Source organism: Loxodonta africana, chromosome 7 (assembly GCF_030014295.1).
Source record: "Loxodonta africana isolate mLoxAfr1 chromosome 7, mLoxAfr1.hap2, whole genome shotgun sequence".
In the NCBI taxonomy this organism is placed as follows: domain Eukaryota; kingdom Metazoa; phylum Chordata; class Mammalia; order Proboscidea; family Elephantidae; genus Loxodonta; species Loxodonta africana.
Genome location: NC_087348.1, coordinates 87,593,113 through 87,609,549, shown reverse-complemented (window position 1 = coordinate 87,609,549; position 16,437 = coordinate 87,593,113). Strand labels below are relative to the sequence as shown.

At 48.6% G+C, this 16,437-nt stretch overlaps 1 protein-coding gene across 1 annotated transcript in view; it reads left to right on the top strand.

Annotated features, from left to right (window-relative positions):
- PDE2A (phosphodiesterase 2A) overlaps nucleotides 1-3,611 on the top strand; it is a 68,666-nt gene extending 65,055 nt beyond the window's left edge. The window contains exons 26-31 of the mRNA XM_064288656.1: nucleotides 496-570; nucleotides 717-816; nucleotides 1,062-1,174; nucleotides 1,518-1,556; nucleotides 1,696-1,802; nucleotides 2,144-3,611. Of these exons, the coding sequence (XP_064144726.1) occupies nucleotides 496-570; nucleotides 717-816; nucleotides 1,062-1,174; nucleotides 1,518-1,556; nucleotides 1,696-1,802; nucleotides 2,144-2,354 (645 nt within the window). The 3' untranslated portion in view covers nucleotides 2,355-3,611. The remainder of the gene's footprint in view (nucleotides 1-495; nucleotides 571-716; nucleotides 817-1,061; nucleotides 1,175-1,517; nucleotides 1,557-1,695; nucleotides 1,803-2,143) is intronic.
- Nucleotides 3,612-16,437: the final 12,826 nt, after the last annotated feature.

The window sequence follows — 16,437 nt, the reverse complement described above, 5'->3', positions numbered from 1 at the left end:
CCCCCAGCGACAAGGTGCTCGCTCACTCTCCTGGGAAGCTGGGGGCAGCCCTGTTGTGCCGTCTGGGCCCTGGGATAAGCCTGCTTCTTCTCCGAGTGACAGCCCTTTAGTGTCAGGAGACAGGGGCTTTGCCCTGTCCTCATCACTGCCTTTCCTTGTCAGCAAACAAATGTTTGCTGCATGAATTAGTGTCTAGGACTCCAAGGGATCATTTCAGAATTTTTCCAGCTTGAGAGGCCCTCAGCGCTTACCTTGTCAGCCTCTCCATGTGACGGCTATGGAATCTAAGGCTAAGAGTGGGTCCCAACTTGCCTGGGTTCACACAAAAGGTGGAGACAGAGCTCAGAAAGGGAAGTGGGTCTTCAAGTCCCCTGTTTCTGCTGCTCTGCTGACCTTGGGGGTTGGGGCTGGCCTGGGCCCTGCTCCCTCTCTGGGCTCAGTTCAGGGGGAAGTTCCCCCTTCGCTGCTCGGCCCCCATCACTGCTCTTCCCGCAGAGGCACCACTTCGCTCAGGCCATCGCCATTCTCAACACCCACGGTTGCAACATCTTCGACCACTTCTCCCGGAAGGTGATGGGGCGGAGGGTGGGATGAGAGGGTGGGAGCCGGGAGCTAGCTGGAAACAGGAGCTGAGGAGTTGAGGTTCCTCAGGGGTGGTGAGAGGGTGGGAGTGTCGGGCAAGCCATGATGCCCCTGCCCCACCCACCCTGACCCAGGACTATCAGCGCATGCTGGACCTGATGCGGGACATCATCTTGGCCACAGACTTGGCACACCACCTCCGTATCTTCAAGGATCTCCAGAAGATGGCTGAAGGTGCCTGCCTTTAGCTCCGCAGCTCAGGGCTGGGAAGGGACGCCAAGAGGGGGATTCACCTCCAGAATCAACCCGCTCCTTGGCTGCTGGGCCCCATCAGGCAGACCTGGCACCGTCCACTTGGCTCCCATCAAGGGCACCTAATTCCCTGGACCATTTTGGGGTGGGCCCTGGAGTCCTTGTCCTTAGAGAGAGGGGTGAAGGAGGCTGGACCCCTATTCCTCACTCCATCCTCCCCTCAACAGTGGGCTATGACCGAACCAACAAACAGCACCACAGCCTCCTCCTCTGCCTCCTTATGACCTCCTGTGACCTCTCTGACCAGACCAAGGGCTGGAAGACCACAAGAAAGATTGCAGTAAGTGCTGCCCCTCCTGGGGGAAGGCACAGGCTGCACACTGTGCCCAGCACTGAATGGCCCCTTCAGCCTGAACACCCCCTCTTTGAGACAAAACTCTGACCAACTGAGGGCTACAGAGGAGTGACTCAGAGAGGGGCACAGCCACCCCTCCCCATCATCTGGGGGCTATCCCAATGCCAGACCAGAAATGATGAGGGCAAGGCCTGAGATGGGACTGAGGGACACAGCTCAGGTCCCAGAATCATTGGGCCTCAGTTTGTCCTCTTGGGAATGGGCTATCAGTGGAGGCTGGGTGGGTGGATCGCACTCACAGGATGTGATGAGAGTGTTGGCCTTTCAGGAGCTGATCTACAAAGAGTTCTTCTCCCAGGGAGACTTGGTATGTCTGGAGGAACCTCAGGCCAGGTTGGGGGAGGTTTCTTGGCCTGGGCCTGGGAGGGGCTAGGTTATTCTGACCCTGGTACCTGATGAAGGAACAAGAGGGCCAGGCGTGATGGCTGGTGACATTGTGCCCACAGGAGAAGGCCATGGGCAACAGGCCGATGGAGATGATGGACCGGGAGAAGGCCTACATCCCTGAGCTGCAGATCAGCTTCATGGAGCACATAGCAATGCCCATCTACAAGTGAGTGAACTGCCAGGACACTGTACGGAGTAGCGGGGTGGGCCAGGGCCAGGTAGACAGGGCAGTCCTGTGGACATCACAGTAACACAGGTACAGGGCTTGGCTGGGCCCAGGTCTATCTGATCTACTCCCTGCCTCAGCACAACTGTCTCCTACTTTGCCATAAATGGGGCCTTGTCTTCATTCTTTGTCTCACATGGAAAGAGACTTCCTGCTCTCCTTGAGTGTCTAGTCCTGTGCCTCACACTCTGGTGGATGTTCTACCTGTGGGCCAGTCCCAATCTTTCATGCTGCCCTGGGTTGACTTTTGATCTCTGAACCCTGCCCTCATGCACCCCCAGGCTTCTGCAGGACCTGTTCCCCAAGGCGGCAGAGCTGTATGAGCGTGTGGCCTCAAACCGTGAGCACTGGACCAAGGTGTCCCACAAGTTCACCATCCGAGGCCTCCCAAGCAACAACTCACTGGACTTTCTGGATGAGGAGTACGAGGTGCCCAAGATGGATGGTGCTGGGGGCCCTGTCAATGGCTGCTGCAGCCTTGACGCTGAGTGAGCCCCTCCCAGGACCCTTCCCCATCCAGGCCTTCTCCTACAACCCTCCACTGGCCTGGCCAGAGCATTGGGGACCAGAGCCAGAAGTCCTGGGTCCTAGACTAGGACTTCCCATGTGATCCTGGGCAAGTCCTGCCTTTCCCGGGCCTCAGCTTTCTCATCTGTAGAAAGGAGCAAGGCTTTCAGCCTCACCAAGAGTTTGTAAGTTGTCCTCAAGGGCATTGGGGTGACCAATGAGTAGTGGTCCCTGCTCTACACCTCTGACAACACCTTGGCAAGTCCTCCCCAACCCACTCCTCTTCTAAAGCAGCCTTGATTGTTCCTCCTGTGCCCCACTCCTACCCCACTAGACTTGTGCCCTTCTCCCCGGGGGATATACCCGAGGTCTCAAGGGTCCTCATAGAAGGGGAAGGTGGAGCATCTGAGTGAGCAGAGGGCAGGGGCTTAGCAATGGTCATTAGCTCTGCAGGAGCACTGGAAATAGCCATGGGGCCAAAGGTGCCCCTGAGGACTGCTGCCGCCATATTTATGTCTGGGGCCTGGGGGGATAGATGCAGGGGCCCCAGGTCGAAGCTGCCAGAGTGGCAGCTCAGACTCTGGGGAGAGAGGGCTCAGGAAGAGAGCAGGATGGGCATGATGAACAGGAAGGTTCCCTGGGCTGGGAGACAGGCCCTGGTTTGAGTCAGCAGTGCTTCCTCCCGGCTGTGTGACTCTGGGCAAGTCCCTCCCCATCTCTGGGCAAAACGGGAGGGTAAGACAATCCATTCTCTAAGATCCCTTTTAGATCAAAGGCTCCATAGCTGTGAGGAGTTCAAGGAGAGGCCATGGCCTGTACCTGCCACCCTAGGGCACAGAGAGCTAATCCAAGTCCTTCAGTGGCCCCCTGACTGTGCCCCCTTGACCTGAGCCCCTCCCCCACTTCCACAGCCAGAGAGGGACCTGGCTCAACCCTGGCAGGGTGTCTCTCCTCCTTAAGGCCATATCCATCTGTGCCCGGGGCTCAGGAGACCCCAAAGGGCCGGACTCTTGGGTCGGCCAGACTCTTGGGTCAGCCAGCCACTGGCTTCTCTCGACTTTGTTTTGTTCTGTATGTGTTGTGGGGTGGGGGGAGGGGGGCCACCTGCCTTACCTACTCTGAGTTGCCTTTAGAGAGATGCGTTTTTCTAGGACTCTGTGCAACTGTTGTATATGGTCCCGTGGGCTGACCGCTTTGTACATGAGAATAAATCTATTTCTTTCTATCAACCGTCCCCCATGGGGCTGTTCAAAGACTTTGTGAATGTGGGGGGAGGGGCGGCAGGATTGAGGGAGGCAAAGGCCCTTCAGAACTCTCTAGCTACTGGAGCCCTCTTCTGGGGGAGCTTATAGACCTACTCCGTGTGCCAGCCCTGTGCCAGATGGTGGGGGGGGGGGTAGATGGAAGATGAGGAGACGTGGGCATGGAGCAATGAGAGGACACCCTGGCTGGCAGAGATTGCAGACTGGAAACAGAACCGAGAAGCTGAAGCAAATGGGGAGACTGCCTGGAGGAGGTGGCTCTGGGGCTCCACCTAGACCCCCTGACTGCTGGCCTGTCTTGGTCATGAGTGCCCACACAGCCAAGGCCTGGGCCTCTGAACTCCTTCTAGCCAAAGGAATGCCTGTCTGTGTCTCCGTGAGTTTCCACGTCCCAGGTTCTCTAAATCCTTTCAAAGGGGACACCCCTGCATGTCCAATCCAGCCCTGCGGTGTGTCTGTGGAGTTAATACCCGGCTCTTCCAGCTGTGAGTCTTTGCCTCTGCACAGAGTGGGGCAGACTCCAGGCTCGGGGGCGTGAGGAGGCTCTGCCTGGCGAAGTCTCCAGGCCCCATCCCCCTCCTTTGCCTACATCCCTCCATCTCCCCTACCTGCTCATTTCTTCTGGGTCAATAAAGGTTGGTATGTTAAGGGCAGGGCACTGGAGCCTCCTTTCTCTGGAGGACCATGGCCTGCTTTTCCTGGGAGAAATGAGGAAGGGAGGATAGGGAGGACACGAACAGGGCCATTTATAGAGACCACCCCAACGCCACCGGGTGCTGGCCTTGCCTTTGGGACTACGAAGCATGTCTGCTCACCCTGCCCCACAGCCTCTCACAGCCTGTCATGGTTAGGAATCTGCTCCTCTGGGCTGAATAGTCTCAGAGGCTCTAGCCTTCCCTTGGGAGCATGGTGTTCCAGGCCCCTCCCGTGCCCAGCCCCTGCTTTGGGCTCCCGCAGTCTGTCTGTCATCTCACAGCACAGGATCCTGACCAGGCCAGCCGGCCCGTGGGTGGGAGTGATGGTCAGGTCATGGCCCAAGACTGACAGGAGATGGTTATTCTAATGATGCCTGGCTAACACCAGTGTCAGGTGTGGGTTGATGTGGCTGTCCCTCTGCCTTTGACCCCCAACCCTGAATATATATGTGAGCGTGTGTCCCTCTTACACAATCCTTTGGGCAAAGGGAAAACAACCTGGAGTGCAAATCCCAGGGGCCTTGTCCTCTATATGCTGTTTGTCAACAGTCTTCTCCAGAGGACATTTAATCCCTTTTGAGGCCCATGCTGTGACACATCTCTCCTTGTCAGCAAATTAAGTGAACAGTCCACAAACATCTCCTTGTGCGTTCAGTACCCTGTGCTGAGGCCCAGAGCTAATGAGCCTTTGTCTCTGGCCTGGAGGGTCTAACAGCTTCTTCCTGGGGAGACAGATCCAGACTCAGATGCAGCCCGTGATAACCCAGTGGGGTACCTGGCCATGGGGCCCCAAGTAGGATCATAACTCTGAGGAGACACACAATGAAGTTTTGAAAGATGAGCAGGCGTTTTCCTGCAGGCAACAGGGACAGGCGTTCCTGGTAGAAGAAATTATGTGGACAAAGGCAGAGAGGGAGAGTGACTAGTATGTGGGGGAGTGCAGAGATGTAGGGACAATAAGGCCAGCAACGTTGAATAGGCCAGGTCATGGAGGGCCTGGAATGCCAGGCTGAGGTGTTCGACTTTATTCTGTAGGTAGTGGAGAGTAGGGGAGTGACTCAGACATTCATCTTAGAAAGATCCTACTGGAGGGGAGAAATGATTTCAGGGGGAGGTTGGGCAGGGGCCATTCTAGTGGTGATGCTGTCTGCCTGGTTGGATGCGGGAGGAATTCAGGAGATGCTGGACTGGCAGAAGTTGGTGACCAATTGGATGGGAAGTGCAGAGGGAGACTGGGAGGTGGGGTCCATGTGACCCTGTGGACAGCCCGGCCTTGGGCAGCTGCTCATCACCACCCTCACCTGCAACGTGGTATTGGGTGAAGCCTCTGGGAGGATGGGCAGGGTGGATGTATGGGCTTGCCAAGGGAGGAGGAGTGGGAGGGGGGACGGAAGGAGAGATGGGAGGAGGAATCGGATAGGGGAAGGGAGAAGGGATAGAAGAGGGATAGGAGGAGGGATGGAAGGAGAAGTGGAAGGAGGGATGGAACGAGAAATGAGAGGATGGATGGAAGGAGGAATGGGAAGAGGGATGGGAAGAGGACTCTGCCCCTGTACAGAGCCTTTGAGCAGCCCTCACCAGGTCACAGAACACGGCTTAGCCCCACTGTCTTCCTGTAGCTGCCCTGCCCTCCCAACTTAATGGTTTCATTTTACATTTCATATAAGCAGCCTCATAATGATTCTGCGGAGTAGATATGATTATTCTCATTCTGTAGCTAAGTAACCCGAGGTTCAGCGGGGTTAAGTAATCTGCCACTGTTGGCATGCAAGCTGGCCTGACTGACTTCCCATCAAGGGCTCTATCTCTGGGATAGGAGGAGACTCAAAACGACAGGGTCTCCGTCTACAGTTTCAGACAGGCTTTCCTTGGGGGTAGAGGTGGTGAGCTTGTGGGTTGAGATCCCAGAGAAGGAGCTAGGATCAGATCTGTGTTGGGTGTGTTGGTGGGAGACTGGAGGCTGGGTCAGTGGCTTGTAGTACACGCTATGACCACCAGGTGGCGCCCAACCTTGTGGCCTCACCTTCCCAGAGGTCATACAAGTGTTTGTGGGGGGGTGTGTTGTGGGTGCAAAACTCACTCCCATCCACTCACAAACAGGCATTCCCTCACAGACACATGCGCACACAGACTCGCACATTCATTCTCTCTTATATACAGACACGCTCTACATGAATTCACAGATACCCACAGGGAAAACGGGAAATGTCTCTTGGGGGCCTCGAGCTCTTTTAGCTGCTCTCTGAACAGGACCGAGGCCCATCAGTTCTCCATGAGTTCTTTCCGCCTGCTGAGTGGTCTCCCTCTGCAGAAGGATCCCTGGGAAGGCAGGACCAGCCTTGAGATCAGATAAGGGCAGAGCTGCTGTCTCCCCCACACCCTTCTCTGCATGTGAAGAAACAAGACAGCACTGAGGGGCTGGGTCATATGCTGATGAAGTGGGACAGTTAGAGCGGGGATCGAGCCTACCCCAGGAGCCTCAAGGGGGCTTGCTGGAGGAGGCTGGGCCTCAGGCGGGTCTTGAAGTTTGTGTGGGGAAGGTTGGGATAGGAAGTGAGGGCATTGCAGATTGACCAGGAGAGCAGGCTGCGAGGTGGGAGGGGCAGGGGGCTACGCGGAAGGTCTCAGGGTGCTCTTGCACTCTAGTAGCGGAGCATCCCAGGGCTCAGACTCCTAGAGATGGTTGTGGGGGCTGGGTGTGAGGAGAGGAAGTGAGCCAAAGGGGGCAAGAGATGGTAGAACGGGATAGGGGTGTGCTGAGAGAGGATGGTGGGGAAATGCTGTTTTCACAACCTCGGCTGTGGTCTCCGAGGAGGTGAGGGGTTAGAGGCTTGCTCTGGGCAGGAGCTGGACCCCCAGTGGGGATCAAGGCAGCTACTGCCGCCAGACCAGACTCTGGACAGCACCTAGGGAAAAAGGGGAGAATTGGGATGGGGGAGGAAGTGAGGGGGAGGGGCAGAGGACGAGGTGGGGAAAAGCTGGGGAAGAATTTATTTTCAGCCAAATTATTATTCAAATGAGAGCATAATAAAAATACTCTCAGGCATCCAAGGCCTCAGGAAATTTGCCAAATAAAATAGACATTGAAAACTTTCTTGGAGGAAGTACCCCTCCACAAAGGTAAACTAACCCAGGAATGCTGCAAGAGTTATGGGAAATAATGGTGGGCAAATACTCGGAATTTTTTTTTTTTTTAAATATTTGGTGAACTATAGCTGTTTAACAAAAACAAAACATACACATCTATTACCTGTTGCTGCCAAGTTGACTCCAAATCATAGGGATCCTATAAAAACCCGTTGCCATTGAGTCGATTCTGACTCATAGCGACCCTATAGGGCAGAGTAGACCTGCCCCATAGAGTTTCCAAGGAGCACCTGGTGAATTCAAACTGCTGACCTTTTGGTTAGCAGCCTAGCTCTTAAAAAAAAACTACTGGCTAAAATCCAAAGAACTGATAATAACAATTGCTGACCAGGGTACGGAGTAAGAAAAACTCTCATTCATTGCTGGCTGGGATGCAAAATGGTACAGCCACTTTGGAAGACCGTTTGGCAGTTTCTTATAAAGCTAAACAGAGTCTTACTATACAATCCAGCAATTGAAGCTCCTAGGTATTTACTCAACTTAAGTCCACACAAAAATTTGCACACAAATGTCTATAGCACCCTTACTCGTGAGCTCAAGCACAGGGACTTTTACAGCAGTGAAATTATTCTGTATGACACTGTACATTCTGTGTGTAGTGGTGGACACATGATACTATACATCTGTCAAAACCTATAGAACTTCATAATATAAAGAGTGAACCTTAATGTATGCAAATAAAAAAAATTGTTTAGGACTTTGGGAGATCCTAGGACAGAATGTAGAATGTGACAATCCAACTGTATTATTACAAATGCGTGAAACAACCTCGCTGGAGGGCATAGAGGGAAAGGTGCTGACCTAAGTAACTTCAAAAGGTCACAGTCTGTAAAGCTAAAGGCATAAGAAATAGTATGTAAGCACTGTACTATAGTTGATAAAGATGTTTCTCATGGGGGTACAGGTTAACAATTCTGATACTGCTATACATGTATAAAGGAGTTGAACAATAAAGTAAATGGATAGTGGATAGTGGGAGCCAGGTTTCTCACTGTTGGAGTGGTAATTTACAGATAAGCAAGGGTAGGAGGCTAGAATGATCCATGTGATAGTGGATTAGAGTTGGAGACATCACTATGAACTCAGGATTAGCTTAATGTACATAAGCCAAAATCAAACCCACTGCCGTCGAGTGGATTCCAACTCATAGTGACCCTATACATAAAAAAAAAAAAAAAAAAACTAGTACAGGTGCTTAAATGTAGAAATATTTGTAGATACGCATATTTACAGAGCTGTGGAGGCACAGTGGTTAAGAATGGTTAAGAGCTATGGCTGTTAACCAAAAGGTCGGTAGTTCAAATCCACCAGCCGCTCCTTGGAAACCCTGTGGTGCAGTTCTACTCTGCCCTATAGGGCTGCTATTAGTTGAAATCGACTCAACGGCAATGAGTTTTGGTGTGCATAGGCTAGAATAAATACATGTTTTCTTGCTCTGTCAGCTGAGAGGGTGTGAAAAGGGTGTGATGGCATCAGACTTCACAAAATCCGTGGCTGTCAAGCTGGCAAGGGGGGAGGATAATCAAGATCTACATCAGCCCAAAGCTGATTCCTATGAGGTGGAGGTCAAACATACCTCCACCCTCCAATCTTTTTTACCAATTCTGACACCAGTTGTCCCTCCCACGGCACTCTCTACTTCTCTGCTGGGTTTAATAATTCACTGCAATGGTCACACAGAACTCACAGACCATACGTACAGTTATGGAGTTTATTAGGGAAGTAACAGTTTACAGTTCAGGATGAGGAAGGACTCAGGATGCAGTTCTTCGATTAGGACAGCTTCTTCTCAGACATGCCTCCCTCAGGTCTTAGCCCATTGGCCCCTTGGCCCAGCTTCTACCCTGCTCCAGCAAGTGTTGCAAAGCTCTTTAGCTCCACCAATAAGTGCCTGGAGCACTCCCCTCCACCAGTATGCCTCGAGCCTGAAGGAGCTCAGCTCTTTCACTCTATGGATCTGCATACCCACTGTAGCTTCCTCTCTCCATGGGTTGGAAAGCCCACCGTCTCCTGTGCTGTCTCCTGGTTCTGCTGCTGCTGCCATTTCTCTGCTGCGCTTGCAGCCACTTCTTGCTGTCTTGAGCCTTCTCTGATGTTACAGCTCTCTCTGTCTCCTGAGTCTAGGAGCTTCTCAGTGCAGGGACCTCAGGTCCAAAGGACATGCTCCTATCCTGGCCCTTCTTGGTGGTAGTGAGCTCCCCTCCCCCAGCCTCTGGGATTTGCTTATTTTAAATCTAGTGGGATGGCAAAACTGACCAATTCCCTACATGGGTTCCATGCACCTTATTTACATTATTAGCAAGCTGTCCAATCCCCTTGGTGGGCCACAAGCACTTTATTTGCATAGTCCGACCAATCATGTTGTGGGAATCTCAAGACCGTGGCTAGAAGTGCCGTATTAAGTAATTCAGTGCACCTCTGGGGGCCTAGAATCAATGACACCTCAGTAGCAACAAGCATACCTAGGCCCCAGATCTTTTTTTCTAATACTATTCTCCAATAACAGGAACCAGGGCTCCTTGGAAAAATGGCTGATTCTAGGACTGGGACAGGAGATATACAAGATGAGCCTGGAGCATCTTGTAGTGCTACTAGAAAATAAGAAAGTTCTCAAAAACAAACAAATCAACAAATAAAAAAAACAAAAACATTCTAAAATAATGGAGGGTTGTCAGAGAGGCACAGGAGTCTACTGAAAGAGCTCCCAGTGGCCAAAGCTAGAACAATCTGAGGAAAAAAAATACAAAAGTAGTATTGAATTTTAAATCAAAGTATAAAATAAATATTCATGACTCCACATTGATAAAAATAAATGATTGAATACATAAATAAATATTGGCTAATAGATAAATCTCTCATGCAGAGGAGCTCCAAATAATTTATGTAGATATCCAGCCCTCACAGGGATGGAGCATTATTCTCCATTCTGTAAGAGAGGGCTGTGGAGGTGGAAGTACATAACGGACTCTGATGATTCTATGCAGGTTGATAGGATCATCTAGTAAGTAGCTGTGGTGAAGGTGTCTGGATGTTCTATGGGCACACATGGAGGTGTTTCTAATATTCAGTGCTTTACCTAGGTATTAAGCAAGGGGAGACAAGGTGATGATGTTTCCACTAGAAAATTCCCATGATGTGGTTGGATATTTTGGCTGATCAGATTGTCCCTGGCTCTGTTGTCTTAGGCTGTGTAGTACTAAGCTTTATTTTCTACTTTTTTTTATGCTTAAACCTGTGTGGATTCTGACGTATACAACTAAGAACGCTGACTGACACAGTGCTTTCAAATCACCGATCCCATTGTTTGTAATTGCCTGTTTCCCCCAATAAAATGTGAGCTCATTGAGGCGAGAGACTAAGTCTGTTCTCCCTATCCTCAGTGCCCAACACAGAGCTTAATACAGTGTAGAAACTCAGCAAAAATTCATTGAATGCTTATATGAAATGTTAGTCATTATTATTATAAATCCAATCTGAGTGATTTTATCTGTTGAGGAGTGTTGGGTTTGGCCTGCATATCTTGAGGAGTATCTTAGTGGTAACTATGGTCATGCAAGAGTTACTTCATTCAACTGAAGAAAACAGTCTTTCAGTAAAACCATGCTTGCATGATGAACAGCCAGGACTCTGATCAAAGGAAATCATGTTCGCAGGGAATCATGCTTGCATGACCAGCACTGAGAATCAATCAAAACAAACTGACTTTCAGGGCACAGGCAGGTTTGGGGACACAAGACAAAATTCACGATGAGCGAAGCATAGAAAAGTAAGACAGAGAAAAATAATGGAATTTACCTTATATCATTATTAAATCAATTTTCAAATATCACCGATGGAATATTCAGCCAGCTACCCGGTGGCAGGCTGATTGCATTGGACCACTTCCATCATGGAAAGGGCAGCATTTTGCTCTTACTGGAATAGACACTTACTCTGGATGTGAATTTGCCTTCCCTGCATGCAATGCTTCTTCCAAAACTACCATCCATGGACTTATAGAATATCTTATCCACTGTCATGGTAGCCTGCACAGCATTGCCTCAGATCAAGGGACTCACTTCACAGCAAATAAAGTGCAGCAATGGGCCCATGCTCATGGAATTCACTGGTCTTACCATGTTCCCTATCGTCCTGAAGCAGATGGCTTGATAGCACAAGGGAATGGCCTTCTAAAGACATGATTGTGGCACCAACTAGATAGTAACACCTTGCAGGGATGGGACAATGTTCTCGAGGAAGCTGTGTATGCTTTAAACCAGTGTCCAATCTATAGTGCTGTTTCTCCCATAGCCAGAACTCATAAGTCCAGGAGTCAAGGGGTAGGAATGGAAGTGGCACCATTCATTATTACCCCTAGTGATCCATTCACAAAATTTTTGCTTCCTGTCCCCACAACCCTATTCTCTGCAAATCTAGAGGTCTTAGTTCCAAAGGGAGGAATGCTCCCACCAGGAGACACAACCCTGATTTCATTGAAATGAAAGTTAAGAATGCCACCAGCCACTTTGGGCTCCTCATGACCCTGGATCAACAGTCGAAGAACGGTGCTACTGTACCAGCTAGTATGATTGATCCTGATTACCAAGAGAAAATCAAATTGATGTTACGTAATGGGGGCAAAGAAGGGTATGTCTGCGATACAGGAGATTCCTTAGGACATCTCTTATTACTACCATGCCCTGTGATTAAAGTCAATGGAAGACTACAACAACACAATTCCAGCATGACTACTAATGGCCTAGACCCTTCAAGAAAGAAGGGTTGGGTCATCCTACCAGGCAAAAAACCACGACCAGCTAAGGTGCTTGCTGAGGGCAAAGGGAATATGGAAAGAGTGGTAGAAGAAGGTAGTTCTAAATATCAGCTAAGACCACATGACCGGTTGCTGAATGAGGACTGTAATTATTTTTAGTATTTCTTCCTTGTTTTGTTATACATGTATGTGTGTGTGGATCAAATATCTTTGTTTTCTTTCCTCCCTTATTCCATTATTTATTATAAAATATAAAATGTAAATGGGGCTAGTGCATTTTCGGTGGTACATGTGTTAGTTATATCAAGTTAGATGCAAGTGTGACTTTTTAATTGTCTTTATTTAGAGAGTATGTATGGTTTAAGGAGATGTGTACAGGTGCCAAGTTGACAAGTGGTAGACTGTGATGGTTAAGGTTATGTGTCAACTTGGCTAGGCCATGATTCTGAGTGATTTGGCGAATATTATGTAATCATTCTTCTTTTAGTGATCTGATGTGAGCAGCCAATCAGATGAAAGCCAATCAGTTTCCTTGGAGGTGTGGCCTACATCCAATATATATGAATGCTCTGGCAAAGCTCTCTCTGAATCATGTATCTGACTTGTCATCCTCTAACCTGCAGTTCTTAGGATATGAGCCAGCAGCCTTCCACCTGACCTGCCGATTTTGGGTTCGTCAGCCCCTGCAATCGCATGAGGTCAGGAGAAGCTTCCAGCCTGATGACTGACCCATGGATTTGGGACTTGCCAGCCTCTACAACTGTGTGAGCCATTTGCTTGAGTTAAATCTCTCTCCCTCTTTCTCTCTCTATATATTTGGTTCACTGGTTTTGCTCCCCTAGAGAACACAGCCTAAGACTCCCTAGAGAAATGTCACCCCAAACTGCCCCTAAGTTTTCATACGCTCATGTGCTCTGTGACTCCTTACCTCTGGGTCCTCCCAGGCTGTAATCTTTACAGAACCATGCTGCCACATCTTTCTCCTGTGTGTTTGAGCCACTGATCTCTTGGTTTGCAGCCGAGTGCTTAACCACTGCACCACCAGGGCTGCTTAGACAAAAGTGCAGACTTCCAGATTTGTGTTTTCTTTTATCTTGTAAGCATTTTTTATTTCATAATACTCTTTTAAGTTGCTAGATGCGCTTTTACCTTCCTTCCCCCACTAATAAGGCTAATTTCCTTAAACCCCATCCTTCCTCAGCTCTTTCCCTTTCCTGTCTTACTTACAGGTTGCTTCTAACAAGCACTCCCATCCCTGTCAACCATGTAGTCATCTGTCACTTAAAGTGTTCATCACACACTTCCCCAGGCACAGGCCTGTGTGAGGTACTATCAGGGGAGCCAAAGCAATAAGGCAGGTACTCTGTCCTGAGGGAGCTCACAGTAACCTGTGGGAAATGCTAATTAATTAATTCAATACACATTTGTTGAAAACATACTAAGCGCTGTCCCTGGCTGGGCATTGGAAAAGCTGCAGAGGTGAACAGAGCCAGACACCAAGCTTACAGACTAGTTGAGGCACAGGTGTTAGTCAAATAAACCCATAAACAAAGGTAAAACTGCAACTGGCCAACTGGGTTATTAGGAAAAAGTAGATGGTACTGTAAGAGCTTATGATAGCGGGATTTGACCTGGTCATGGTGGTCAGAGAGTCTTCCTAGAGGAAGAGATGCCTGGGTTAAGACTTGAAGTGAGCAAGAGTTAGGTAAAGAACTAGGCTAGAAGAGGAGGAAACTGTGTGTGTGCAACAATTTCAAGGCAGGAGAAAGCAAGGAGGAACTTGAAGAAGATTGCTGAAATGGTGTGACTGGGAGAGTATGAGAGAGGAGATTGTGTAAGACAAGGCAAGGGAGGCAGGCAGAGCCCAGGTTGTGTTAAGGAGTTTGGGCTTTATCCTAAAAGGAATGAAAATTCAGGGTTTTAAGTAGGCAGGCGACCTGGTCAGAAACTGAGATGACCACTTGGCTTGGAGAAGAGATTGGAGGATGGGGGCAGTGCTGTGGGCCAACAAGGCAGCAGTTCAGGCGAGAATATGAGAGTAATTTGGGGTAAGGTCATGGAGGATGTACAGAAGTGCACAGATTTGAGAGATAACTTTGGTGATGGGTTGGATATAATGGGTAGAGGGAATAGGAATGGGTGAGGGTGACTCTTAGGTTTCTGGTTTGTACACCTGGGTAGATGCTGGTGTCATTTGCTGAGACAAGGATTCCTGGAAGAAGACAAGGTTTGGGGAAGAAAATCCCAAACTCAGGCAGAAGTTCTTTGTAAACCATAATGGTTGCAGAAATGTCAGCTGTTACCATCTACTCATTCAAAAATATTATCTCTGTGGCAGCCACTAGAGATTAAAGGCAAGGAGATTAACATTTGATGCACAACTCTGGGAGGCAGCTGGGTGAAGAGGTTAAGAGATACATCTTGGTGTCAGACATGGTTTTGACACCTGGCTCCCCTAGTTGTATGAACTTGGGCAAGTCATTTAACCTCTTTATGTCTCAAAAACATCTGTAAAATGGGATTTACATCCCTGTTTCCTAGGGTGCTGCATAGATTAATGACATAATGCATAATGTTTTTGGTGATTTGCACAAAGAAAATGCTTCATATAAAGATGCTATTATTTGTTCTCTTGTAAGGCATTATCATATGTCACTTTATCTAATCCTCATAACAACAGCATGAGGGGAGAATTAACATTCTATCTCATTTTATAGATAAGCTGGCACTGTTCATTGCCAATCCAGCAGCCTTTCCCCTCTTCCTCACCGTAAGAAAGTAGCTTTTATTTGGGTATTCATCATTTCATGCCAGGGAAGGTGGCTTCTCTCTAGCCTCAGGGTGTAAATCCAGATTAGTCTAATCAATCATCGTAATTCCATTCCCCTAGTCAATAATTAATTTAGTCAGAGTCACATGATCCATTCCTAGCCAGTTACCAACTCACCCCAGTTTAATGTGCTTGGCCAAATGGTTAGCTGTTTAAGTTTACCCAGAGGAGCCTCGAAAGAAAAGCCTGGAGAAGCACTTCTGAAAAATCAGGCACTGAAAACCCTCTGGACTGCAGTCCTAATCTAACCCACACACATGGGTTGCTACGAATCAGATAGAATTTGAAAGCAACTGGCAATATTTGAGTACTGCATCCCAGGAAATCCCTCGGTCCTGGGCAAACTGGGATGGCTTGTCACCCTAACTAGCCACTGAACTCCGAACTTTTACAGGGATGGGGGTGGCATCTGGACAACTTTTTTTTCTTGCTAAGAATAAATGGCAAAGACATACATGGAGAAAACACCCTTCTTCTTTCTGGGTGTCTTTGTTTCTGTGTGTTATGCTGGAGCTGCTGTGACCATTCCTTGGCCATGAGAGGAGATAAACAACAAGCTAGTGACAGACTGAAGAAATCAAAAGCATTTGGGTCCTTGAGGACAATGTCATGCTGACAGCACTTGACTCAGGAGTTCTTGTTATGAGAGTAATGAACCATGATACCTACCGATATCTGTTACTCGCAGCCCAAAACATCCTGATGCAAAATGGAACCCAGATAGTAAGAGGCAAAACTAGCAATGAGCCCATCTCCAACCTGATGTTCATATTCAGATGCTAAATACTATGACATAAATAAGTTTAAACTTTGGGAACAATTCCATTTGTATAGGACAGTATTTCTGAAAGTGTGTTACTTCCAAGAGATACTCTCTGTACTAAGATTCCCATGGTCAAATGGGTTTGGGAAACATGACGTACTTTAGTCTTAATACCAAAAAAAACCAAACCCAGTGCCATCGAGTCAATACTGACTCATAGCGACCCTATAGGACAGAGTAGAACTGCCCCGTAGAGTTTCCAAGGAGCACCTGGTGGATTTGAACTGCTGACCCTTTGGTTAGCAGCCATAGCACTTAACCATTATGCCACCAGGGTTTCCTTAGTCTTAATAATACCTGTTAATTTTGGGAAATCCTACAGTAAAGAAATCCATTTATCTTATATTACATCGGAGTCTCTCAAGATCATTTCAATGTGCAAATTTTAGTTTGTTTTGTTTTTGTGAAGCCCCTATTAACATCCTCTCAATCTTTCACAGAATATAGTTTAGGAAATGGTGATCTAACAAAAGAAGTTGCCTAGAAGATGAGACTTTGGAATTGGGCTCTGAATTGGAGACCAATCGTCTTGGTTTGCCTGTTGTCTGCTATAATTAT